At 36.4% G+C, this 27,655-nt stretch overlaps 1 protein-coding gene and 2 long non-coding RNA genes across 4 annotated transcripts; 1 reads left to right on the forward strand and 2 right to left on the reverse strand.

The window, feature by feature from the left end:
• Positions 1–1,393: 1,393 nt before the first annotated feature.
• Positions 1,394–23,292, forward strand: LOC136253582 (regulator of G-protein signaling 22-like). Its single transcript, XM_066046248.1, has 7 exons — positions 1,394–1,424; positions 1,548–1,712; positions 4,444–4,626; positions 4,806–5,003; positions 5,231–5,401; positions 15,301–15,477; positions 23,116–23,292. Exons 3-7 carry the CDS (start codon positions 4,444–4,446, stop codon positions 23,290–23,292), a joined length of 906 nt encoding a protein of 301 aa, XP_065902320.1. The 5' UTR covers positions 1,394–1,424; positions 1,548–1,712.
• LOC136253142 (uncharacterized) lies at positions 7,291–7,654 on the reverse strand. Its single transcript, XR_010699972.1, has 3 exons — positions 7,613–7,654; positions 7,437–7,530; positions 7,291–7,341 (listed from the first exon to the last, which is right to left on the reverse strand). It is a non-coding gene; the product is annotated as an uncharacterized lncRNA (long non-coding RNA).
• On the reverse strand, positions 16,791–18,068 carry LOC136253140 (uncharacterized). Of its 2 annotated transcripts, XR_010699970.1 has the most exons (7): positions 17,962–18,068; positions 17,760–17,908; positions 17,642–17,714; positions 17,494–17,589; positions 17,355–17,441; positions 17,185–17,301; positions 16,791–17,131 (listed from the first exon to the last, which is right to left on the reverse strand). It is a non-coding gene; the product is annotated as an uncharacterized lncRNA (long non-coding RNA). The 2 variants fall into 2 exon arrangements; XR_010699969.1 differs by having other exon boundaries at positions 17,355–17,589.
• Positions 23,293–27,655: the final 4,363 nt, after the last annotated feature.

Raw genomic sequence — 27,655 nt, forward strand, 5'->3', positions numbered from 1 at the left:
AGTTTCACAGGCACTGAAGAACTGGAGCGGAATTAGAGACGTGCACGGGTAATGTAGCAGTAAATTACTTCAACTGTATCACTACAGCGGGTATGAAACAGCTGGCTATAGCTAGCTATGTACGGCCCTGCATGGGCCGGAGTCAGGTCACGCCGACGAGTCAGTGGAGGCATAGTCTCGCGTGGCCAGACCACTATTTTCTTCGGGGTAGCGCTCCCTCGAAAAAGGGAGCGCTTATAATCTCTAATCGATAAGCGCCACCCCGAAGAAAATAGTGGTCTGGCCACGCGAGACTAGTGAAGGCATACCGCGGCGAAATTAAAACAAATCAGTGACTGCTCACAATTAAACCAAGAGTTGACAAATCGGCCAGCTCGCTATGGCTAATGACCTTACCCACTTCCACACTGTTTGGGTTTGGGAAATGAGGCGGGCGCCCACACCTCGACGTCATGGTGGCAAGTTTGAATCTTCAAAGAGCACAAAAGCGATCTCATAAATTAACAAACAACTTTTAGCGAATAAATGTACAGATACACTGTGTAAAAAGCCCCTAATAGCCGCAGCCTTTTTACAATACGACTTCATGGTTGAAGGAAAATCGCTTCAATGGGATGCGATGACGAAGAAAATGAAAAAAAGAACGATGCACATTTGAATAAATAATTTAATTAACGCATGGTAAATGGGTGGGCGATAGAACAAACTACTCCAACAATTCGCCTGACTTTTCGTGTGGTAGTTACTCATTATACAAAGGTTACATCTGGTTTCGAGGTGGAATCTTTTAGTAAGCCTGAGATTTCGCCATGCGGATTTTAAAAGATTGCGTAATAGATTCCTCATGTAAATGACTCACAGTAGTGGTCGCGTGTTTATTAATTTTGTGGGCGCGCGCTTTGTGCTTCTCATTATCGTGAGTCTTGATAAACCTTCTGTACCAGATGAAAATTATTGAGTATGAAGTACAAAACAAAGGAGTTTAAAATGTACAGATACAGTGGCAAACACTGGCAGAGAATTACACATGCATACTTGTTAATGGCACATGCTTTAGAAGTCTTATAATGGTCACAAATCACAGTATTTCTTTGATGATATTTTACCTATGTATATATAATTTTTGGCTTGTGAAATGTTGTTATATAATGCTTTCTACCCTACTGTATATATTTGCTTGATAATGTGTGTTTACTATGGAACATGAAATTGATACTGACGCCTGTGGTTTTGGTACATAGCAGCTATTACTATATGTGCCAGTTAAAAGATAAGTGAGATGAAGACTAGGAAAGTGTCATGTCCTGCCCACACCAACTGGTGTTCATGTGTGAAAACTTCATCATTTGTTTAGCATATACTATACTGTTTTTTTATAGATGGATACATTTTTTTCTGTTAGAGAACGGTCAAGTGTATCCAAGGTACAGTGCTGTATCACAGTTTTGTAATATATATCTGGTGAATGTTGGTAAAATTTTATCTGTTATAGCTATTTGGGCACTTACGTAATATATGTAATATTTTGTGAATTTTGCCAATACCAGGAGCAAGAGTGTTCTAATGAATGGTTAGGTTGTCCCACTCTTGACTGTGCCAACCCATTATATAAAGAATTTGGGGGGAATGCTCATCTGTTCTCTGCTGATTATGATGGGCGTTGGACACTGCCAGATGTACTAGCAGATAGCACTGAACTTCAGTACTTTAAGGTAAATTACAGGTACATTATATTATTACTATCATATGTTTTTTTACTGAACATCCAAAGTTTCTTGCCAGAATATACATGTAACTCACTTCAATGATTCAGTTACAATGAAGCTGCTGAATGAACATAGATTGTATTTTCATCAGTGACTTTAATTATTGGGACACTCCTTTATATGGGTCTTGAAGATTTTCAGTGGTAGCACTACTACAGTAGAAGTCATGCTGGCAATATCTGCATACTAGTGGCTGGCTTTAGTTGATTATTCTGGTGTTACAGATTGTTATAAAATTTAGATGACGTTATTGAAATGTGCTCATTAGCAGAAATTTGTTCAAACTTGAACGCTCTATTAGAGAGTTTTATTATAGTAATTTTGTGGATTTCAGTTAATTGAAGGTAAACGATCATGTTACAGTAGCTTACTATACCACGATCCATTAGAAGACTACAAAATGCACCATAAGTGGTAATAAATTCATTGGTGGTATGATTCACGTTAAGAAAATCCTCGGCGATAGGTATTTACCACACATGACCACGGATGTCGCCGAAAGCCATATGAACACGCTTAGCATTTCTAAGGATTTAATTAAGCAGACATACCATAATGAACCACCACTCAAGGATCCACTGTATACTGAAGTTAGATCTACAACTATACTGGAGATGCAAGTTGAATTACGACAAAACTCCCTAATAGAGTAGTCACTTCATTTCTGCTAATGTATATAAAGCTTGTTGATATTGCTGTGTGGATTCTTCAAGAAAATACATTTTAATTTGAAGGAATCCAGCAGCAAAAATAGTGAAACAAAGGATAGTATTATAGCATAGCTATTATATGTGACAAAATTTGACCTACATACCACCATTTGTAAAACTAATTTAAAAGTAGGGATTTTCCACATAACTATGTTGTAATGATCATCATCATTCATAATGACCACTGCTTTTTGTTGCTGGATTCCTTATTTTATTTAATCATTTTAAATGTACTGTTTTAAGGCTATGATACTACATGCATGTGCGCCATGCTGTTGCCAAGTTAAGAGTTTGTAGTAGGTATTATTTGTAAGAGAAATTGTCTAACTAGAGTGTGGCTGTCAAACTTAGTACTACAGGTCAAATACCAATGTTCCACTCTGTTCTCCACAATGATACTAGGCTTCGTCATATGATAACTGCAGGACTTAAAGGTGCTGACCTGTGTTAAATATGCAAAGTCTTTGTATTCAAGAAAAAACAGCAAGGTGTTGATTCTTTACTTGTAACAGTGGGATATACTGACAGTAAGACATTCTTCTCCATACAAATATTATAAACTCTTAATTGGCATGGATGGCTGTTGCAATATGATGGTGACTGCTTTATTAAGAGTTTCACTGCTTATGTCGAGTCAGTTATGCAATAGATTAAGGGGTGTGGTTGCCATCAATTGTCTTGCAGCTAGATAGTTTAAAGGTACAGTCACAGAGGTCTGGTTATTTAAGGGCAGGGTTGATCCCCAAATGTAAGCAGTATATTGAAGCAAGATACTCTGGATCAACTACTGTACTATAGATTTGCACAAAGATACAGTGTCAAATTTTTCATGGAACTAGTGTTGAAATGAAATGTAACGTATATCAGCTACTGTAGTTATACCTGTACAAGTAGTTGCTACATTCATACCAAGTAGTGCAATGTTGTACCACTACCTTGTTTGTACACATTGGCTTAGTACCATCATACATGTCATAATTATTATCTGCAAAATAGAAGGATTTAGTAGAGAAGGCAACAAAGAGGCATTTCTAAACAATGACGTGAAATTGCAACAGGAAAAAAAACTATCTCGCCAATACCATAGCTAGCACAATAAACTTGGGACATTCACATTTACATTCAAGCAGTTATGACTAAAAAATGCATTGAAGAAAGTGTAACAGCCAATATTCCTAACACAAGTGTTGAAAAATGCAATTAAAAACCAAATAAACAGTAGTCCAGTTCAGTGACTGGGGATGCACTACAGTTTTATTTAGCCGATGGTGTTGTGACTGGTTTTGGCTAGTAGGCAGACTATAAAATTGGATTATCTATAGTGATTTTAAAATAGCCAATACTTAATCTTCTAGAGGCAGATCCAGAGGGAGGCACAGGGGGCACATGTCCCCTCCCCCAACTCCTTCCTTCATCTCTTTCAAAAAAAACATTCCATACAAGATTAAGATACTCTAATAGAGCAGTCAATCACTCTAATAAAGCTGTCTTCATGAGGCAGTGTAGCTTAACTATGAAGCTATAATAAAAATCTTTACAATATATACATTTGGTAAAGGACAGCCGTTCAGCCATTATTGCTATGACCTTTTTTTTGCTCTTCAACTTTTCAGCGATGTGCCCCCCCTTCTCCAAACTCTGGATCTGCCCCTGCCTTCTGTAAGTGTTTTCTTGTTTTTATCGATTTATGTTAGATGCACTAAGACTCTTCTGTAATATACTTTTCATCATGTGTAATGAATATTTCTATAATGCTTTTTGTTGTTTTGGTAGATGACCTTTATCCCTGCTATATTAAACATTAAGTATACCATGCTGTATGATAGTAATACTTTTTTATACAGAATAATTTACCAATGATTTAAACATATATATGTAAAAATGCTACTTGCATCTGTCAGCAAACTAGTAGCATATGAACATAAAATATTCTGCACTAATTCTCATTAGCACTACATATGTTTTAGATGTTTCTTAATGAAGAAAGCGCCATACAAGATTTAAGATGCTGGGAAGAAATAGAAAAGTTTCACTCAAGTATGCATCCAGAGAAAGAAGAAGCAACAGCAAGACAGATTGAAAAGAGATTTCTTCACAAAAATTATTTATTTGACTCACAAAATCCTGCAAAAAGAGAGTTACAATTAAAGGTATTGAGCAGTTTACATTTATGGTGTATGGTATGTTCTTTTTAAATACATTTTGGAATTCCAGTATACATATATATCTAAATGTATAACTGTGTATAGTAAAGATCAAGTTTTAGTTTTTGTTTTACTAAAGACATGCCCTGTACTACTGTATTTGTGAAATGCATACCTTTTTAAAGGTTATCAGTGTTGGAGGTGGTATGTATGGGGAAAAAATACTACTATTACAACATTTGTCGGATGTACTCAGAGAGGTACAGATGTATGCAAGGGACAGACTAGAAAAGAAGTGGCTTCCTGAGTTTCTTGAGACACCAGAGTTTAAGAAAAGACACTCAGTTAAAAGACAAACCAACAATAGGAGATCGAGCATCAAGGTAAGAAAATAAAGATTTACCTAGTATATAGGTATTACTGATTATGGAGTAATCTATGATTACATATGTGTCAAAATCTTGGCATCTTTTCTAACTGTTGTACATGTACTAGTTGTTACTAGCTATGTTTGTTACATACTACTATTACATACATTATCTCAGTATGTCAATGTACATATAAACTTCACATTGTACAGTAGCCTTCATATGCCTGTTGCATTTTGTAGGTGTCAGAGACAAATTTGAACATAAGTAAGTGGAATGTTAGCAGTATCTATAAAGGACTGCAGGATGATGTAACTTATGTAAATTTCATGGAATATCTGACAATAACACAAGAGCCAGGACAATACGATGTCAACAATGTATTGTTTTGGATAGAAGTTCAAAGATGTAAGGTAAACATCCTTGGTCATGTTATATTAAGACTCACGGTAGTGAGGCGCGCGGCCAAGAAACTATGAAGCGCATGCCCAATTAAAAGACGCGGCCACTACTGTGAGTTATTTACGTGTAGGGTTGGTTTCGCAATATTAGCCCTGGATTATGCAACATCTCTCAATGGATTTGTATTGGGTTACGTAATAAAAAAAATCTTTAGTCGTCGCTTTCTTGCGACCTTGCTAAAATAAAAAATATAGCCGTATTTAGACATATTTCACTTTATTTCTCTACCTTGTATTACACGTATTGTCATGTTATACCAGTCATCTTACCCGTGTTTGTACCAGCCATCTAGGCCTGACACTATCTAATTCTGGTTGGCCCTACGCGTATTTTCTCCATTCAAACCTCTAATCCCTACAATAACTTTTGAAGACACGATGTGGACACAAGCCCTAATGTCTGACAAACAAGTTGTGAAAGCGTGCAGACCCGTAAGTTCCCTAGGGAAGGAATTTTAAGCAGAAATCTTTTAGAGTCCATTTAGTGCCACACCCCATGTGAGCATTTATAATCGGCAGATGTCTTATAAATAAGGTGTGAAAGCGTGATAAAAGAACGTACAGACACTAGGGAAGGTGTATAAATCGTTAGTCAATACTCCATTTAGTGCCATGTACCACTTATGCAACTATCAATGTATTGCCCCACTACCCCCCTTCGGGCATATATGGGATTTGACACAGCCGAATGTCAAATGCCCCATAGTAGGGCAAACCTATCGTGTCAAATCCCCACCATTGGCCCCAGTTGCAACGCAGGATTTGACATAGCGAAGGAAGTTATAACAAAAAAATATTTGGGTGCTTACTGAACGATCGTCAAATGCCCCATAGTGGGCAGCAGTTTCGTGTCAATTCCCCCTGTAAATCCCCACTTACACCCGGGGGGGGGGGGGGGTGGGTGGGTGGGGAAATACATTGATAGGTGCATTATGATACAAGAAATATTTTGCAAGTTGTGTGGAATAACCAAAACTCATGTACATGGTCACAAACCACATTCCAGACAAACAATTGTTGTCCTACATTACATACATAATGAAAGCCACAACACAAGCTCCGCCTTACATTGATGGTGCTTTGTGGAAGTGTGAAACTGCCGTGGAAGTGTGAACTGCCGTGACAGCTACTAATAAGGCAATTCTAATTGTGGATAAAATGGCTGCAGAATTCATGAAAATTTCTTGCAGTAGAGTAAACATGTAACAGTGCTATTACAACACATAACAAAAATTTAATAAACATCAGTTTAACACCAAGTGATTATTTCTTAGATGTCTTCATGATGACACAAGATTAAGTGAGCCCTGTAAAAGAACAAGCATGCAGGCACTGAATTAAACATTAAAAATTATATTCAAGGCTATAAGTGAATCTGGTGTACCAGAGGTAATGTAAATGTGTTTTGGTGCCTAAGTATGTAAACATGAACACGAGGAGACCTGTCAAACAACAAGTGGCCACCAAACAGAATGTACAACATGTTAAATATATTTTGTAGCTATACAACAGGAAAATTCAGGATTGCAATTGTTGCAATTCCCACTTTTAAGCTAAGCAAATACCTGATATATTGTTTAACCCATTTTACAACCAATACCTGATCTTAAGTAACATTAAGTTACACTTGTGCATAAAAGTACAACTTACAAAGCAATTGCTGTGAGCTTGTGCACATATATACCTTAAGTTAAAGCTGCTAATCAGACAACTGGCCAATTATCACTAGGGCTGGGCTTGTGGTCACCGCAAAACACATCTTGCTTGGTATTCTGACAACACAAGAGACCAGTCCTGTAAAACAACAAGCAAGGCATTTTTCCCTGGTCAAACGTGACTTACCATGGCTACATCTGGCTGCTAGTACGTGAACTGCTATGACCAGATGGCGTCTGCAAAACCGACGGTGTCATTAATACGCACAATACACCAAAAAATCTGGGTACTAGGAAAACATTAATACTATACGCACAACACGTAAACTGACCTGGTTATTAGTTTGTTACCATCATATGAGATAGTACAATATCAACTAATCATGTAGAAATTCATGACACCTTTTGACGTCACAATATTGAGCACTACAAAAAGAAAACACCATATAATTCCTCAAGTTTTGTATGTAAACTGATCCGAAATTCACAATACTAATAAGGGTCCTACCTGGTCCAGAGTTAAGTATCACAACCACATCCACTGTTGGTGGGTAATTAAATCACTATGACTAGATTGCCTGTAAAAACAGATAGGTGAGCATTAAATGCAATACACTTAAATTTGTCACTTTTACACAAAATAAACATTTGGGGATTTTATTCGTTTAAACAGTTGACATTGTTACACAGAGACTTAATAGACAGGCATATCAAGAAGTTTGCGGACATTTGCTATACTTTTGTTCATGGCAAAAATTCCATCTGGAACAGGCATGACCAATACATTTCAATCGAAAAATTATTACAAATTTAATTAATTATCGTATACCGCCTATCTCGAGTCTGTTTAGTAACTTTCTGAATTTGATACATGTAGAACAACTCTCTGCAAGTACAATGATGCCAAACGAAGTCCAATTCACGGAAATTTTGGCTCGTCAAAATGGCCTAAACTGACCAGATTTCCCCATACATTTTGTATTGAGTGTTTTGGAGTCATGCAATAAAAGGCATAATAACTAGTGCTGAAACGAGTAGCAATTTTTACTATTCGAATAGTTGTGAACAAAATGACCGAATATTTGATTATTTTTTAAGCTTATACTTCTATTTGAATAAGTACTGAAACCTTTTGTTAGAGAGCAAGGTAAAGCCTAAGAGCTATTTCTATCTTTTCTAAAATAGAATTTTCACGGCATAGATACATCACTTCATTCACAATCTTAAGTTTCAATGCTGGCTTTTCTATCTGAATACAGTGTACAAAGTGCTAATGATTATTCGAATAGTGTGGTAACGAATCGAATAGTGTCATACCAACCGAATAGTCAAATAACCGAGTAATCGTTTCAGCACTAATGATAACCCATGACACGTTATAGATACCTCAGATTCGAACCAGATTTGGAAATAGATGTGAATAGCGATTAAGATAAGCTATAGCAGAAGGAAATTTAGCTTGTCATTTTAAGGTTGAAAATCACTTACTTTTTCTGTGGCAAACTGAATGCCGGATATTTGGAAAGGAACGCTCTGATCTATTTCGATGTCTTAACAGCCATTGTTAACCTTCACTACATTAGTGTTACAATGAAACAAAAGCACTGTGAATTAGTTCTGCAGGTTAGTTTGTGAAAATTACAGTGTTCCGTGATTAAGCTAAATAATGTCTGTGCCATGTAGCAAACTTCTTCATATGTTTCACTGTACATAAATTCAGTAATTTAGACCAGAACATGTGACTCATGATGGGTATACCTTTTCATACAAACATTGATAGCTGACACAGATTCGCCTACTGACTTTCACCTGCAGCCAAAGTTCCAAGACTTCTAATGATGATGTAAGTGGAAAATGACAAGATACCCAGGTTTTTTGGTAATTGGTCCGTACACCTTGTCAACAATCTCGCCATGAGATAATACGAGCTAGTGGAGCTACCAGGAGTTTTTGCCTGGCGGGTCTCTAAAATACCGTAAATTCAGTTAATCAGTGTGTGTTGATGATCTAATCCTCGATATAATCAGTTTCGTTAACCTCCACTCCAGACTCTTATTCTTTCATACTTCAGCAATGGTGTTCGGCCTCTGCATTAAAGTATACCTCACCATGACATGAAATCCAGTTACAATAAGACTTAATGTAGTCTCGTTACTTCTCTCTCCTTCTTGGACTGCCATTTTAAACAACATTAGTTCAATTTTAACGAGAATTTTAATTAAAACCGCATATCACGTGTCCGCTTGGGACATTCCAAGAGACTTTACCTAAATAGATCACATGATAATTGTCAGTCTTGTGTGGTACTTGTCCTTAGTCATAGCACAACAATGCGGTACGTGTGTACTATATCCTAGCTATATATAGGATTGTTTGTGTGCTGCTAATTTTTTGTGATGATGCATATGGTCACATAGAACACGTGATGGTAGGGCAAATGCCCACCCCTAGCTATGCCTATAGCTTTTTTTATAGCTACTCTATTATATGTTACTGATACATCAGGGGCACCAGAGTAAGGTGAAAGTGGTAGCTAAGACTAAGTCAATTTTAATTAAGTATACTGCAACTTTTAGTCCTTCAGTGACCAAATTCGCTTCATCAAATTTGAAAGTTTAATTCCAGTCAGAAAGGCTAGGATCTCAATGCACTGGTTGTATCTACTGTATTGGCTCTGATGCCCTATATTTACATTGTCCAAAAGATGGTTAGAGTTCCATATTAAAATGAACTCTTGTTATATGCTTGCATGGACTCTTGATAATAATGGTTATACTGATGTATTTAGCTTTCAGGTTGTGTATACAAGGTATTCTTTCATCTGCCAGTATAAATTGCTATTCCATGCACTATGAGGCCTAAGGCTCTATATGCTACACACTAAGAATCAAATTATATAATGTTCTACACAATGATAAGATAATTGCCAGAGCAGAGTTCATGGTTATAATATCAGCAAAGAGTTTTAAATATTAATTGAGATGTTTTATTTAAGTGCATTTTGACTGTTCCTCCTATAATTATTGTTCAGTTATCGGATGTCTTGTTGGTTTCCCTCCATCCTCTTTACTGATCCCTCTTTATTGATTCTATATGACTAGAAAATCTGTACACCTTGTCAATCCAGTTGCAACAGTTGATCTAAATATGATGATGATGCAGTTATTGAGACGAAGAGATGCATAGTGTTTCCCTCAGTGCCACAACACACAAACACTTGAAATGTAATCTGAGACTTATGTGTATATAGCTGCAGTGAACTAAGTAAGATCACTATAGCTGCTGGTAAGCATTGCGTCGTATTATCATCCATCATGATCAGTGCTTGTGCAATAAATTGTCTTTATTATGAATTCAGTCAAAATTATGCATAGCTAGCTGTGTAGTAATTTATTAGGCACCCAGTTAATGCTTAAGTTTGAGCATAAGATGCCTGAAGTATTTACCACAGATATATTTTGTAAATAATATTATTTAAAAAAAAGATAAATATACTCTAATAGAACAGTCAGTGACCAGCTGTGTAGTAATTGTGAACTAATTAGGCACTTGCTAAGTATGAGCATAATCTAAAGCATTTACCACAGATATTGTAAAATTTTGTTAATAGTAAATGAATGCCACAGTAAACATAGATCTATACTCTAATAGAACAGTCTGTCTATTCTACACTGTAAATTCATACTTCCAAATTTACAGTGTGAACAGTGTCTGTAATGTGCATGCCTTTGTCAAACACAATGATAGGTGCACATGTTTGACTCTCCAAGATAATAATATTATTCCAAATATCAATCATCTAAATGTTACCATTTTAACAATTTTGTTGTTCCACCAGTGAGACTATCATTATAACAAAAATGAGTGATATCCACCCCAAATACACCTTTGCTGTAAAAAAAAGGTGCGTCCAAGAAACTACAAGTACCTGTAGCTAATCCAATATAATTAAAGACAGCTCAGTTGTAGGGAAAGACTTCATGAAAGTACGGGTAAAAATAACTGGTAACTTAAAGAGCTGATATCTGGAGCGGCCAAGAATCAATCTTAATCCAACTACTTATACAATTTTTTTTAATCCGTGCAAAAACACCTAGCATTGGCTGTAAAAAAAGTGCACCCATGAAAGTAACTGGCAATTGAAATAGCTGATATCTGAAGCGGCCAAGAATGAATGCTGATATACAACTAATTGGAATTAACAAAAAGTTTAACATTGAACCTTTATCTTTCAGCTGTGTTCTAAATTCGCTCTTGCTGCATCATAAATTGATATATTTTAACTCTATAAGCTAATTGGCTGGTAATTTGGCCGCCTTTTTTTTGCTCTATACATTGAATATTAAAAAAAGCGGCCAAATTACCAGCCAATTAGAGTTAAAAGAAATCAATTTATGATGCAGCAAGAGCGAATGAAGAACACAGCTGAGAGATAAAAGTTCAATGTTAAACTTTTTGTTAATTCCAATTAGTTGTATATCAGCATTCATTCTTGGCCACTTCAGATATCAGCTATTTCAATTGCCAGTTACTTTCATGGGTGCACTTTTTTTTACAGCCAATGCTAGGTGTTTTTGCACGGATTAAAAAAAAATTTGTATAAGTAGTTGGATTAAGATTGATTCTTGGCCGCTCCAGATATCAGCTCTTTAAGTTACCAGTTATTTTTACTTTCATGAAGTCTTTCCCTACAACTGAGCTGTTTTTAATTATATTGGATTACAGGTACTTGTAGTTTCTTGGACGCGCCTTTTTTTTTACAGCGAAGGTGTTTTTGGGGTGGATTAATTTTACTGTTCACTAATATATTCACTATTAAACTACTAGTCAAGATATGACGCCATTCAATGGCTATGGCTTGTGTTGGAGTAGTGTTTGGTGAAGTGAAGTGTTGAAGGTATCCAAAAAGTTAATCATTCCTTTTCACTAAAAAAAAGCTATTTTATTGTGAGTAGAGTCTATGGAAACCACAATTAAACCTCTGGCCTTCACTATACTAACACACTCACCACCATTATTACTACCACATGTAATCTTATTTCCTGTGCAAAGGTGTTGTCTAAAAAGCAGTGCTTATTCAGAAGCTTATTAGTCTTCTAACGACAATCAGATCAGTATCATATCAGAGCTGGTATTTGCTGTTTCAGTATTTGAAACTCATTCCAATTATCGTCATCATCATTAATGCAATACAAGCAAAGTTAGGGCATAAAGGCTGGAAATAGCATTAAGCATGAGATGATATGAACATTACATATTGGGTAACAGCACCTCGTCACATTTGCACAAAATTCTAATAGAACAGTCATTGCAAAGTATAATTCTATGATACTAGATGTCAGACCAAATACAAATTTGCGACTCTACACTGCACCACTTCAATGAAATTATTTGTCTTCATAAAAGCAGTATTTTGGGGACCATACTTCTACCACTGGCAGGACTGCCAAAAGACTTTAGGGGGCCGAGGACAAATTTAGAATTTGGGGCCTCTGTAATTAATATAGCTAGGTAAAACCTTTGCATGTGAAGCATGCCAATCTAGAGGGGTCTAAGGGCAGTGTTGGGCTGCTATTTTTAAAAAGTAGTATATTACTTATTACTCGTTACTGCCACTGCAATTAAACATGTAGTTATTATATTAACAGTAACTAGTAATATGTTATTATTACATATGTGACCGGATTTGCGAAAAGGTACCTTTTTCACACACAAAATTTGACTCATTTTTGAACTTTATAGCTTCATAACATTTTAATCATTTCATGTAATCATCTGAAATTTTGCATGAGTGTAGCTACAGTATCTGGCTGCGTTTTGATGTACAGAGCAACTTAATCAGTATAAGAAGGAAACAGTTATGACATTTTGTTTGCTGGTATGTAAAATGTGTGGAAAAGGTACCTTTTCGCAAATCCGGTCACATATTACAAAATGTATAAAGGTACTTCATTAGGTAATAACATTACAATAATGCGCTATAGTCAAGCAACACGTTAGCACTTCGTTAGGTAATAATATTACAGTAACGAGTAGTTATGCACTACTTTAGTAACGCATTACTTATGTAAACTAACAATCCGTTACATATTACTAGCATAAGAAATGTAGCGCGTTATATTACTTCGTCACTACAATAGGTAATAATATTACATAACACATTACAAAAATAATGCGTTATGCCCAACACTGTCTGGGGGCATGCCCCCAGGAAGTTTTTGAAAATTAGACCATCAAAGATTGAGTAATTTCAATAGTTTATCACAGTATAATCAGGGGAAGATCTAGGATATCCCAAGGGGGTGCTGAACTAAGGGCATTTTTATAATGGGGGGCTTAAGAGGATGATACAACTATAATAGTGCACACTCAGCATTTGGAGCATGCTTGGTATCTGGGGGCATGCCCTCACAGAAAAATTTTGCAAATTTAACTTTCTGAAATTGAATTTGGCAATAATGTTGATTGAACCTCACAATGCTTATTGACTAAGCGTCACTTAAAGTAAATAATATCATTATATTATCTAGCAGTGGTACCAACTCCTGACCCCTTGAACTTCAACCTTGAACTCAAACCATACTGCAGTATTTATGCTGTGCCCTTTAATATAATATGAAAGCTAGTTATATACTTATAGTTTAATGATGATTGTTCTATTAGAGTAGTTGACTTTAGGAGCTTTTTCTGAATCAGCAGTTTTACCACCTTTGATCCCCTTTTGTTGTTTCCTTGGAGAGATCAGCTGTTCTCTTCTCACTCGTTATTGCCCATGTATGCTGTAGATGCAACTGCACCTGTACTGTAGCTCTGTAGCTTCTACTGTCTTTCTAGCTAGCACATACAGACTGTAGTAAAATTTCAGAGGAGGATGCTTTAGTCCCCATGCACTACCATATCCACTCTTGGTATAATTAATGACTGTTGTATTAGGGTATCTCATTATTTTTATAGTAAACTTTCTGCCAGCATATCACTTAGGAAATTTTTAAACACCATACCATATGCCAGACTGATTTTAACAGTTTGTTAGAGTAGGTACTATAACTGAATATTTGCCTGACTGCTGTATTAGGGTGACTGTACTATTAGAGTATCTCAATCATGATGCACTGAAATTACACTCTATTATAAGCGCCTTATGCACCTGGAAATCTACTCATTACTTATTGAGTTTGCTAGCTAATACATGGTATCTCTTACTGACAGTGGCTTTAAATTCCTGTCTTTGAGTCTACAGGAAATATTTACACTGCTCTTTGTTCATTTTTAAATGTGTAGATAATCAAGGTATTAGTCCTGTTTCGCTTTAGGATACTTTACTCAAAGCTGATTTTTGCTTAGGTTCCTAGGCTATAGTATGTTCACGTTGAGCTGAATCCTCATCAAAAACATATAATAACTCATGGATGCAATTACACACTATCTTGAAATTTGGCTTCTTTTGTAGTACTGCTTGACCCGCTAAAATATTTCAATGTTTGACATAATATTTACGGCCAATCAAAACTTTCACAATACATTTCCTATGGGAAGCCATATAGACACAGTGTCCATTACAGCCCTTTCCCAAACTTGTAGTGGAGCCAAACTGTACGTGTCTGTTGTTGACGCCTTTGCTGTTACCAATAATCATCTGGTTGGCTGAATGTTAACTCTGTTGACAAAAAATCCACTTTTAATTATTAGCTGTTTTTCAGGATCCAGCTCAATGTGAACATACTATAGTGGTGGTAAATATCTTGTACAGACTCTAGCTTCTGTGTTTGCTATCCAGTGCCTAACTGGTGAAGTTGATAATAAATAAAAATGTAGCTATTGGGCAGCTATGAGGCCCTCTTGGACAAAGTGGAACCCAGGAAAAAATGCTCCAGTTGTCCAAATCCTCCCCCCCCCCCCTAATTACTGGCCTTACCATATTGTTATTATTACCATAGATTTATTGTTATTAGTGCTTTACAGTGACCAGCACTGAAGGTCTATAACAGGCTTCCTCCAATTTTGCTGGCAAGAGCTACATGATGTGAAATGACTTTGCTTGGTTTACTTTGTTGTAGTGCTCATTGAATGTTACCTTAATTCACGTGGCTTTAGACATCAAGAAAATTACTGCTTAACGTTGCCATATCAACTAAATTGGTTTATAATGTCAAGTTGTCAATTCACTTATTTAATGTATATCCACCATGACCACAGGAAATGGAAGCTGGTGGAATCACAGACATCATCCTGACAAAGAAGATGAATGCTATTATCAACTGCTACTTTTTGTCCCCTGTTCTCCCACAACTGCAGATTAATGTTACTAAAGAAATAGCTTCAGGTGTCATCAAAAGTGCAAGAGTGTCAGTACAAACTTTTAAAGATGCTGAGGTTTGTTATAATGTACAGTACAGTATATGTTGGTCTTCGCTAAAGTCTACTTAGTACAGTAGAACCTCAATTATCCAGACCTCACTTATCCAGATCTCGGTTAACCAAACCATGGAAATGACTGCTTTATTAAGAGTTATTGCGACTGTTCTATTAGAGAAGTTGAATAATACTGATATTCTTACCATGCTAGTTTAAGATTATTTAACACAGTTTCAGGGATACGACTTATGGATCATCCCTGGCTCCAAGGAGTTAACATAACTGAGGTACCACTGTAGTGACCAAAGACCTAATTTACATATACAATGTAATAATAATATTAATAAACACAGACCATGTAAACAATGCAACAAAGATAAATACTGCAGTGGAATTTATCTAAACTAGTCATGTTTGGATGACTTATTTTCTTGTTCAAATTAAGTTATTTATTACTTTTCAATAGTTTTGTTTTGTTGTTGTAATATAACTGAAGTTACTTTCGATCACATGTCATTGGCGGAGTGGAGAAATGGAATACGTTACATATACCAAGACTCACGGTAGTGAAGCATGCGGCCAAGAAACTACAAAGTGCATGCCTCAATTAAAACACCTGCTACTACTATGAGTTATTTATGTGTTGGGACAGTTTCATAATTTTAGCTCTGAATTATGCAATCATCCTCAATGGAAATGTACAGTACAGCAAGCACCGGAATTGTAATTACATCGTTTTCTTGTTGCAACTGCGAAAATAAGAGTAGGTTCACTTTATCGTGCTGATATCTCAGTTTGTGTTAGTGTTATCACCATAATCATAGAACATAACTGTCTTTTTGTGGATCAATACTGGCACAGGAGTTTTCTAGTACTGGATTTCTTGTACAGTGGATTTTACTTACCAAGCGCCTAATCTAAACAATAGATTTTAAAGACACCGCATGGACATAATCCCTGCACTCATATAAACGTATTGTGAAAGTGTGAAGAATGTAAATTCGCTGGAAAAAAAAAATCACATTTGTGCCTGCAGTGCATATTAAACAAGCGTTACATTCACTTATATTCTAATCATATTTGCTCTAGACTAAATGTGTTATTTGCTTGACATTTGTTGTTGAGTGTTGGAGAAGATAAACCAGATTTGCAGCACATGTGGCCTGTATTTGTGCAATTTCACACGCATGGACAGATGTAGGATAGATGCTATGAACCTGAAGTGCATGTATAAGACATATGTAGCATACACATGGCAAATTTCACTTACAAGCTACGTAGTTTAATTTGATTTGACTATTAATTTGATTTGAAAATAAAACATGAAAATAATTATACAACTCCAATAACAGTTTTCTACTTTTAGTTTAAATGAGTTTGTCAGTCACTAACTGAAAAGTTCTTAAGGTGTTGGTATTGGTATGTGGATTCTCCAACATAGCCCTGCTTCTTGTGCTATGACATCTATTTTGTTGTTAAGAGACTTCCACAACCTGTAATTTCAGCTTCTTTTTTCCGGTGGACGATTAGATGTCTTATCTCTGTCCGTGCATTAGCTGCCACCAGAAGTTTACCCGATACTTCATCGGTTGCTCCTAGTACTTCTTCATACGTTCATTTTGATTCTGCGCCAATAGTTGAAGAATTCTGTAGTGCTTTACACACTTTCTTTCTACAAAAATAATATCTGTAACACATTGTAATACAAGCCACAGTAATTCTTACAATGTGCCTTCTCTGTCTTCTACTAGAATTGCAGTGCAAGCTGACTGTTGTTATGTTTTTCATTTTGATTTTGCGCCAATAGTTGAAGAATTCTTTAGTGCTTTACACACTTTCTTTCTACAAAAATAATATCTGTAACACATTGTAATACAAGCCACAGTAATTCTTACAATGTGTCTTCTCTTAGAATGGCAGCGCAAGCTGACTGTTGTCATCTTTCTCTCCTGGCATGGGTGGCCTTTCTGAAGTCACTGCTCCTATCAGAAAATGGATAACTGTACACACAGAACACACATTTTTGGAACACACGTTCAATAGTAATAGTTAATTCTGTCAATACTACTTCATTTGTCATGTTATCAATAACTGCTTGTACGTTTTCTTGATTACCATCCAATGAAGTCTCTGGCAACATTATGGGAGTAAATTAAGTTTCTCAAGTAACATGTATTCATACTTGAAACTGAAATACTCGTGTGTTTCTTCTACAATCTTATCATCATCCAATACGATATGTCATGGACAACTTCCTATGATCACTGAATGATTACTTTTAAGCAGAAAATGCAACTTACTATATATACACTATTAAAGTATCTTGGTTTGTGAACAGTCCTTGTCACATCTTTACCATAGTTAGAATAAACCTTTGGTCTATAGTCTGGATACTTCTTGTTGTACTAGATTCAACACAAGTTGGCCTTCTTGAGATGAAATATGAGCACTGAAATGTTATCACATAGCCCAGTAACTGAATTGGTTACATCGTTAACTTACGAGTCTTCTCTATGGTTGAGTTAATGGCTTTGTTATAGCTTGCCCCAGCGTTGTTCTAACCGATGGGCATCTGTCACTAATAGAACATTACGGCCGCCCTGACGATGACAGTTTTTCTCAGCGGAGTTCCTCTGGAAGTGACAGTTTTTCTCAGCGGAGTGCCCCTGGAAGCATACTGGGAGTGACAGGGATTCTGGGTTTCTTCCATGATTTTCACACAGCACCTGTTTGTCACTCGCCCATGCTTTCCTGTGACATGCAGCACGTGAGCTCTTTTCTTCATGGAGTCCTAACACTCTAGCAAAAATTATGCCGAAACCATGAGGAATCATTTGCTGTTTGGGCTTAGATGATTAAGCTGCTAGCTATACATAGTACCCTGGATCTAATGTATCAGTTCTGAATATCAGATATTCTGAGGGACTGTATGGATGCTAGCTGTGCTGTTTCAAGAGATACGATGGTATTTCCCAATGTGCAAACAAATAATCAAGTTGAAATTTGGTAGTTACCTACAACATGTTAACAGTGATATAAATTTATCTTTATTTGATTAAAAAACTTTTAGTACTTCATCAAAGATTTTACTAGAGCAAGATACCTTTCCTCCAAGCAACTTACCAATATTTTATCTCTATATACAGTACCATACAGAGATTTGTGCAATGCAGTATTATTTGTTAAACCTGTACCACTGTATACTCACTACATGGATTTAGCAGTAGCTAATAAAGTTTCTTGCCTTAAAACTTTTTACTGCAAGTAAATCATCAAAATTAATCCATTCATTGGTGGTTTGGAGAGACAGCGTCATGGTAGGAGGTATACATTCAACATGCATTGAAGCGTATATTGGATTGGAAATGATGGCCGTATATTGATGTGGCCTGTTCTGTATGTTATAATATCAGAATCTGCTGATAGAAAATGAATACAAGGAAATTTGTATGACAAAAGTACAATGATTTGAAAATCCACTGCCTCTATACCAGCTCAGCTCAGGCCAACTTATTTTGGTATGCTACACTTAAAAAGCCATTTGGCTAGCATCACTTCTACTAGTAATCAAATTATCAAAATCAAGCGTATTTCACTAAACACTGCTGTCCTTGCTGTGTCTGTCAGTAAAAAAGTTATTTTATATGCATGACAACTCAACATATGTTTGGAATAGCTGATTTATACTTAATACCATAGGCGGTGGAAACGGGGGGGGGGGGGGCTAGGGGGCTGAAGGTCTGCTGAGGGGCTACCCCCCCTCAGAATGATATCACACCGAAATTATCCTTCTTGAGTGGGGCTGAAAACCGTGATAAAGATCAAGATACTCTAATAGAGCAGTCGCTCTAATAAAGCAATGAGTATGTAGCGAGCTATGTAAGGATTTTTATGTAGTTTATCAGCTATAAATGTGTAGCTGGTGAGCTATTGTCAGTTGGTTGTGACTCTTTTTTTTGGTCTCACCTTACCAAACCAGAGATAAGTCTGGGTCAGCCCAGCCTCCCCTCATATCAACTACTTCCTCGGCCCCTGCTTAATACAGTGAGTTTTGTAAACATTTGTTCATATGATAGTGAGCTATAGTGCAAAGTGTATTTAGTTTAATGTGTAATTCGTATTCACTTCATATTTAAATCATATTCATATCATGTGTATCATACATGGGCCACACTAGTAAATATAAGGTACATATATATGTGCCATGGGATTGTAGATGAAGTAAATGTGTTACTAAATGTGCTGCACAAAACCACTAGCATACATATGTTGCAAATATCACATGTGATCTTCAAATCATATTTGGGTTGTCTCACATGATGCACATATAGTATAGACAAATTCATAATTTTTTCCAGTGTTCCCTAGGGAGAGTGTTTTCAGGACAATTCCATTTAGCACCATCCATGTGGTATCAAGTGATTTGCCTTTACTCGTATAGAGATTGTCACAGATGTGGGGGTGAATAAAGTTAATGGTGGTCATGCGCAGTAAAGCCAAACAGCTAGCGATTAATTACTCATATCTCATGTCATGCAACTAAACACAATGGCTAATTGATACATGCAGCAATAGCTATGGCCAGATATCTAGCATTTAATTCAATTGCTCATATCACATGTCATGCAAGTAAACAATGGCTAACACGCAGCAATACAATTCAATATTTCACAAAGTGCACTTTTAAAAATAAACCACTGTCCCATGTTGACATAATTTATATACAATACTTTTCTTCTTAATGTTGTATCTGCAATCATCTGCTTCAGGGAATATCAATCCTCAGTGCTTCCAGGGAGGGAGGGCATGCCCTCAGACTCCCCTAGAATGAGTGTGCTTTGTGCTTCACACACTATCCACCTTTGTGATAGAAATACTCGTAGTGACCTGATCACAAATATAAGCCAGCTAGGTAGGGGGCCCACTTTTACTTTTGGCCCCCTGATTTCTTTGAGCAGCATTGCAAATCCTCTACATGTCATCCAGCTGTCCAGCACTTGACAGCCAGTTCTGGGGGTGGCATTTTATCTAGCCTGGGAGAAAATCCTCCACTCTGGGTCACATACCTGGATTTAAGAGTAACAATATGAAGTTATATACAAAGTTATACTAGTACCACCAATATGAAGTTTGCACAAGCAATATATATGTTGTGTATGCATATACAGTTTACTGTATGTATATTGTGCTCATGTACAATGTGTGTGTGCGTGTGCGCGTGTGCATGTGTAAAGGTGCAAAAAAGTACATGTGCACATGCGTACCTGTTTGATCTTCCTTTACAAAAAACTGCAGTCCGTTTACCAACAACCTATGCTGCAAGTGGTAAACCACTAGTACTCCATGCCTTCCTCCAATAAAACCAATATCTCATTTTCACTATGTAGACCTGCCAAGAAAACAACACCTTCAAACTGAAGAGAAGAGATCTTGGTAACAAGTTCGGCATGCACTATTGCATATTTACCATGCACAGACAGTCAAAAATGAGAGGTTCTACAACATCTCATTGCACATAAATGTACCTGGAAAACCAGGACTGACACCTTCATATCAGGGTAGTGTCATAATCTAGACACTGGTGGTTAGTACCATTACTGGTACTGTAAAATAAAGCGATCTGGCCATGTGAAACTATTCGGACACCAAACATCTTACATACAGTAACACAAGCCTGACTCTAAAATAGGCCTGCGCCTATTATGCCGGCATAATCTTGAGAATAATAGGTCACCAATTTCGTGAGAATAATTCCGGAATTATAGGATAGCTCCAGGCATAATTTTAGAATAATCGGACGACCACGGGAATAATTGGTGGAATTAGGGGGCGTGCCTCTTCTTGATTACCTAGAAGAAAGAGTTAAGCTACTACAAATGATATAAAGCTGACAGGAGTGCTGGCTGAAAGGAGCTGAAAAGCCTCTAAAAGATCGATATACTCTAATAGAACGCTCAAATACTCTAATAGAGCAGTCAGATCGTTTCATGCTAACAACCTGCAGCCAGCATCAGGGATTTAACTGCATGGTGGTTATCTGCAATATTATTCTGAAACTTGTACATCTTATACCAGTGTATCTTCTTCAAGTCTTTGAGCATTATTATCTACCTAACTTAGTAGTTACAGCATATTATTGTAATACACTAATAATTAAATACACTTGAATTATTACTGTAAATAGCTATTCTAAGCCTGCTGTAACTATTAATAAAGTCTATTATGGATAGAAAAATGATGTGTAAAGTGGAGTACTTCATATATGGCTATTAATAATTAGGACAAAACTACTTATAGTAGCATCTTGAAAACTAAGCGACTAGCCACAGATATATACTGAATGAAAATAATTATGGAATAATATGCTGGATACAAGAATAACAAAAAGAATAACAGGAGAATTTTTTGGGAAATTCTGGAAAGAATAATAGGTAAAATTTTGAGCATATTAGGCTCAGGCCTACTCTAAAACACAAATCCAGTCATTTAGACCATTGCCGGTCAGCACGCAGCAAATATTCACTTGTGTTTATCTTCTACCTGTAGTTGAAGTTCCTGGGACTTCCAATGACACAGCTATCCAACTCCACACTAGTTGTCCTATATAAATTCAGTCATTTAGAACAATACCAGTCAGTATGCAGGCAGTCAAAACTCACGACTATAGCAACATAATGCAGACTTCCGTGATATGGTTCCATCAGCAGCAGCAGTCATAGACCACAATGAGACCTTGAATAAATAACAAATGACCTCGTGCAGTGAAGACCTCATAGTATAAACAACAAACTGGCACTAAAAATATGTAATACAATTTCTTACAGTTACACCAGGCAAGGCAAATTTTAACACCTGGCAAAACTTGGCCATGATCTTAGGAAACTTACTTCAGTTCTTCGACCTTTTTCAATAGTCAGCATAGAGAAAAAAGGTGACCAAAATATCAGTCAAATAGAGTTACAAAGAATTAATTTAGGATGTAGAAAGGGAGAATGTATAGGACACAAATGAATGGTTAAGATTCAATGTTACAAATCCATTAATAATAATGTAATTAGTTGTAGCAATCAACATAAATTTTATTCTTGGCCGCTTCAGGTATCAGCTGTTTTGGTTGCCAGTTAGTTTATTTACCTGTTCTACAGCCAAGGTGTTCTTGCATGGATTTGGTAAAACTTTGATAATCATAGTTAGTTGTAGTAAGCTTGATTCTTGGCCGTTCCAGATATCAGCTCTTTCAGTTACCAGTTGATTTCATGGAGTCTTTTTCTACAGCTGAGTTGTTATTTATGTGGGGTTACAGTTACTTGTAGTTTCTTGGATGCACCTTTCTTTTACAGTAAAGGTGTTTTGGGGGATACTAGTTACTTCAACTGACTTGATTTGAAAAGTAATATATATATATATAAACTGCTAGCTAAAAGTGTTGGTGTTATAGTGTGATGGATGTACAAACGTTACTATACTGTGTGATAATTTTTCTCATTTTGGAATTTATATTCACCTATTTGAGAGGTAGTCTTTTATACAGGTGATCACTAGGATGCATTCCACTGTAGTTTCTTTTTTATGGTATGCATTGATGGATCGTAGTGTAGTTTTCTACAAATATGGCACTATTATAAGCTTAAGTGTTTATACATACTGCTACAATAGGCTGCTGTATACAAAGATGTGATGAAACTCTGGATACAATTTCAAGAATTTTGTTCTGGCTACAATGAAAATATATTGCCATTTGATAAATTACGAAAGCATTGTGACAGGCGTAGAGATAATGTTTTAAGTGAGCAGCAGTGTCTTACAGTCAATCGAAAACCTATTTCAAGGTGAGCAGATTTTGCTGTACCTATATGCTATTTTAAAAATGTGACCCAGTCTGACAAAACCAGCTTTGCCATAACCTAACTTGTTGATGATAAAAATATGAAACTTGCACTGCTGCAAGTGTGGTCCAGTTGTAAGTTAATTGAATGAAGTTACATACTATGAATAATGTTTATGGATTTGGCAAGGGTAAGACTGGTTTTGTCAGACTAGGTCACAAATTAAGCAGTTTTTCATGCAGATTGCAACATTCTAAGCACAAATTATTTTACAAGAACAAAATCACAAGAGAGAATAAGAAAACAACTCTTCAGTTTAGACTTTCTCAACCATACAGTGTACATGTTGAATGAAACATTTAACAGTCAGTGTTAAAGATAAAACGATGACAAGTTATACAAACATATTATGTATATTCATGCTAACCCAGTCATGTATTTATTTATTTCATTAATTAATTAAAATATATAACTACACCATAGGCTTTTCAGAGTATCTCCCCATCCTGTACTTGCCAAGTCTAAATTTTGAAAAGTTGTTTGTATAGGAACTGAGACTAGGTAATCAATTTTCTACCAGTCTATACCTACGTCCCTTAATTGTGATTGAGAGTTCTTGTCTTAGTTGAACAGTTATATATCTATTAAAATTGACAAGGTAGTAATACAGGGGTGGATCCAGGAGGGTTTCTCAGGTTTCTGGAAACCGGTAAATGGATTTGCAATGTTAGATTGAGGTACTCTAATAGGGTAGTCAATCACTCTAATAAAGAACTCACAGTATTCAGAGAAGCAGTGTAGTGAGCTATGTAGCTATAAATAAGGATTTTCATGTACTTTATCAGTGATAATAATAATTATATAGTTAGCTGAGGGCAGTTGTTCTCAGCAGGTAGTTACTTTTACTGATCTTCAACTGAAGTCTATAGCTAGCAATGCTCCTGATTAGAAACCAGTCATGTAAAATCCTTGAGCCACTTATGTAATGATCAATATCATATGCTTCTATCGAGGAGATCTTCACCTGAAGTGCAAATGTAATCCCAGTCTTAGCCACAGTACAAATGTAGTTTATTGCTACAGAAAATTATTGGCTGGAGTGGGGATTAAACTTGCATGTCATGATGTATATAATTATGTTGCCAGTTTTTAAATGATGAGAATGCTTTAAGGAGGAGTCATGTAATGTAGTATTTGTATTATTGCCTTGGGTAAATTACTGCTGTTGGACGCAACGTGTGAGTACAGTACCATAAGCTCATGTAATTTAGTACACTGTGTCATAAACAGTACATTTCCTGAAGTTATGAATCGTAAAAGTTGGTATATTGGATTTGTGTGGAAGACCCCTTTTTGCAAATCTGGTAACATTCATTAATGTGGCTATATCATTAGAGTAGTTGGCCACTCCATTAAAGCACATCACTCTTTTGTTAACAAACAAACATGGACCGGTGAAAAGTAGTAAACCATGATCCCTTCATTTCTGCCACCAATATTTGCAGCTTCTTCAAAACTGGATCGGAATGGTGGGTGCTCAGCAGCATCATATATAATTGTCATAAATGCAGTCAATATGCTACCATCAGAAATGTTGATGCACAATTGGATATTGTTTGTATACTAAGAATAAAAACAAACTATACATATATAGATGAAATCAATGTACTGTAATACGTATAATATCTGACGCATTATACGTAATTACTAATTCAGTGCCCACCACTAACAGTAGTCAATATGTAACTGGATTTGTGAAAAGGAGTCTTCCACACACACCCAATTCTATGAACTCGGATGACCATAACTTAGTGTTCAAGAAAATTTCTCCATCCACTAAGCTATGTTGGTGCTCACAATTGACCAAATTTCAGGTCAATAGCTTTTCCAATTTGAAGCTACGAGTCATCAACTTTGGTAAATTGGATGAGTGTGGAAGACCCTTTTCACAAATCCGGTCACATAATTATGTCAATAGGTTAGCCACTGGTATTAGCAGTGGCTAATACCAAATACTACTGGTATTATACCACTACTTGAATACCACTGGTATTATCATTGTAGTAATTAGTCAGTCACCTTATGCTACTGACTACTGTACTACAATCACTACTTTTGGTGTAATTGTGTTTATAGACAGTAAAAGCCATAACACTGTAGGGCACTTTGTTCAATATCTGAAGCACATCTAAGCTTATGTACGTAGTCAAGTATGAACATGTTGTTTAGAATTAATTTTGTTATAATAATAATGATGTTATGCATATCAGGAGCGTAGCTACAGTGTCGGCAAATGAGGTAGTTGCTTCACCAAATATTGGTGATTGAATTGAGAAACATTCGACCATTTTAGATACATTGAAAGTTTGCATTAACAAAATTTATATCAATTTGTATGCTAATTAGTTCTGCATACTGTATAAAATATTAAAGAGTTCATCCGGAGGCAGCTCAAGGGAGTTTCTGAGGTTTCCATAAACTGGTCAAGCAAGATCGAGATACTTTTAATAGAGCAGTCATCCTAAAAGAGCACTCATTATAATATAACAGTCAAGCTGTGATGCCATGGTTTTATCTTGACTTTTAGCTGCATAAATAGCTACTACAAATGCTGTACTCCCAAATGCCAGCCTACATGCTAATTAAAACCCATGTGTGACCAGATTTAGCAAAATGAACCATATGGGCACAAAAGCCAAAAGTGAGATAACACCAGCATGAAGTTGCTGCACTATCAGGCTAACAATTTCCATATCAAACTCACCTTCAACTTGTCGGGTCTGCTTTTAGTGGACTGTTCTCTGGCGACCTGTATAACCACCCCAGACGTCTATACAGGTTTGTGAACAACTATTTCCTGCCTCTGACAGACTGTTTTGTGGTCTGGTGCCTTCAGTTAACATTCTCATCCATTTTTTAGTCTATCTCTTGCCTGCCCCACCACCCCCCACCCCTTTTTGAGGACGCGTGATACAGCAACACTGGTGAAAAAACCTATCTAAAATGGTGGGAAACTCTACTAGGATTACCTTGGCCACTAGCCACTCTTAAAGGTTGTGAATTGCTCCAACTTTGCTGAAAAATCCAAATGTGTAGCTGCCAAGGCTGGTGAGTAACAAAGCTTTAAATTATTAAAATACGTTTTTCTCTGAATCAACAATGCGCCCATAAAGGTGATTTTCCAAAATCCAGTCACTTATTTGAGTGTTGTATAAAGTACACAGCTAGCCGTGCATATCTGAGTGACAGTGTATAAGTAAACAAAATTTCTTTAATACAAACAGCAACTTTCCTCTGATTGTTTTCAATAGCTTTAGAAAATGGCATACATAAAACCCTTTGATCTTTGGGAGGTAATAAGGCCTTTAAAATCATTAAGTCACTAAGAGACCTCTGGAGAGTTTCTCTAATATGGCTTAAGACCTCCTGCATATCCCCAGTTGATGGAGTCACCACAATAGCACACCTCACTGATGTGTTGAGTAGCATTGCAGGTCTCACAGATGATCAATGATCTGCTTGGAGGCATTGCAGATCATTGAATGCTCTTTCATAAATAACAATGTGGAGAATGATTGTGGATTTACATTTTGTACCAGATATGATGACACGATGATGTTATACTCGACCCACAATCAATTCATCTATCATACACCCAAATCAGTTAGAGACAGATCTTTAATTTGTGGCTTTATGAACTCTCAGCTTTGCTTAAAGTTTTAAACCCTTATAGTATAGTCTGTTTGCATTCACCTGAGCCCTCATTTCTTGTTAATAATTCTTGTTACAAGGGCCAGCTGTTCAAACATTTAGTAGCACTGTGAAGCCCTTCAAACACCAGAACTGTTTATCAAAAAGCGCTTTGTTATGGGCAAGAACAAGTGAGTTATGAGGCTTTTACAATATCCCATACATTATTTTAGTACGGACGATTCAGGCGTGCAAACATGTTTGCAACATGAAAACATGCTTGTTCCAGTACAAAACCATTGGGAGTGAACACATGTTCACCTCTTTGATATACTATATTTGGAGGGGGCTCAGGTGAACGTGTACTGACTATAGTAAGAGTGGCATAGTACAATAGTTGTGCATTTTTTGATACAATTATGAAACTTTCCATAAAAGTTGTATTCCTTGTGACATACTCTTTTGATACAATGCCATTGCATATTTGACCTTTGGTGACCTTTACAGCCATTTTTGTATTGAAAATTGTCTTTATCTCCCTGAGGCATCATTTTGCACAGTTTCATATTTAAATGTGCTGCTAAAACAAACTACTCCGCTTTTATTTGAAAGCCAATAGGTGATTGCATATGATTTATATTAGCCATGAAATTCTATGAATTACTTGCCCATTAGTAATT

The sequence above is a fragment of the Dysidea avara genome, chromosome 4 (genome assembly GCF_963678975.1).
Source record: "Dysidea avara chromosome 4, odDysAvar1.4, whole genome shotgun sequence".
In the NCBI taxonomy this organism is placed as follows: Eukaryota; Metazoa; Porifera; class Demospongiae; order Dictyoceratida; family Dysideidae; genus Dysidea; species Dysidea avara.

Bases quoted from the DNA above. Each gene is read 5' to 3' on its own strand.
- LOC136253582 (XM_066046248.1), top strand. From the start codon at position 4,444: ATGTTTCTTAATGAAGAAAGCGCCATACAAGATTTAAGATGCTGGGAA. The intron at 5,004-5,230 runs GTAAGAAAATAA...TGCATTTTGTAG, and splicing joins ATAGGAGATCGAGCATCAAG to GTGTCAGAGACAAATTTGAA. The intron at 5,402-15,300 runs GTAAACATCCTT...CCATGACCACAG, and splicing joins TAGAAGTTCAAAGATGTAAG to GAAATGGAAGCTGGTGGAAT.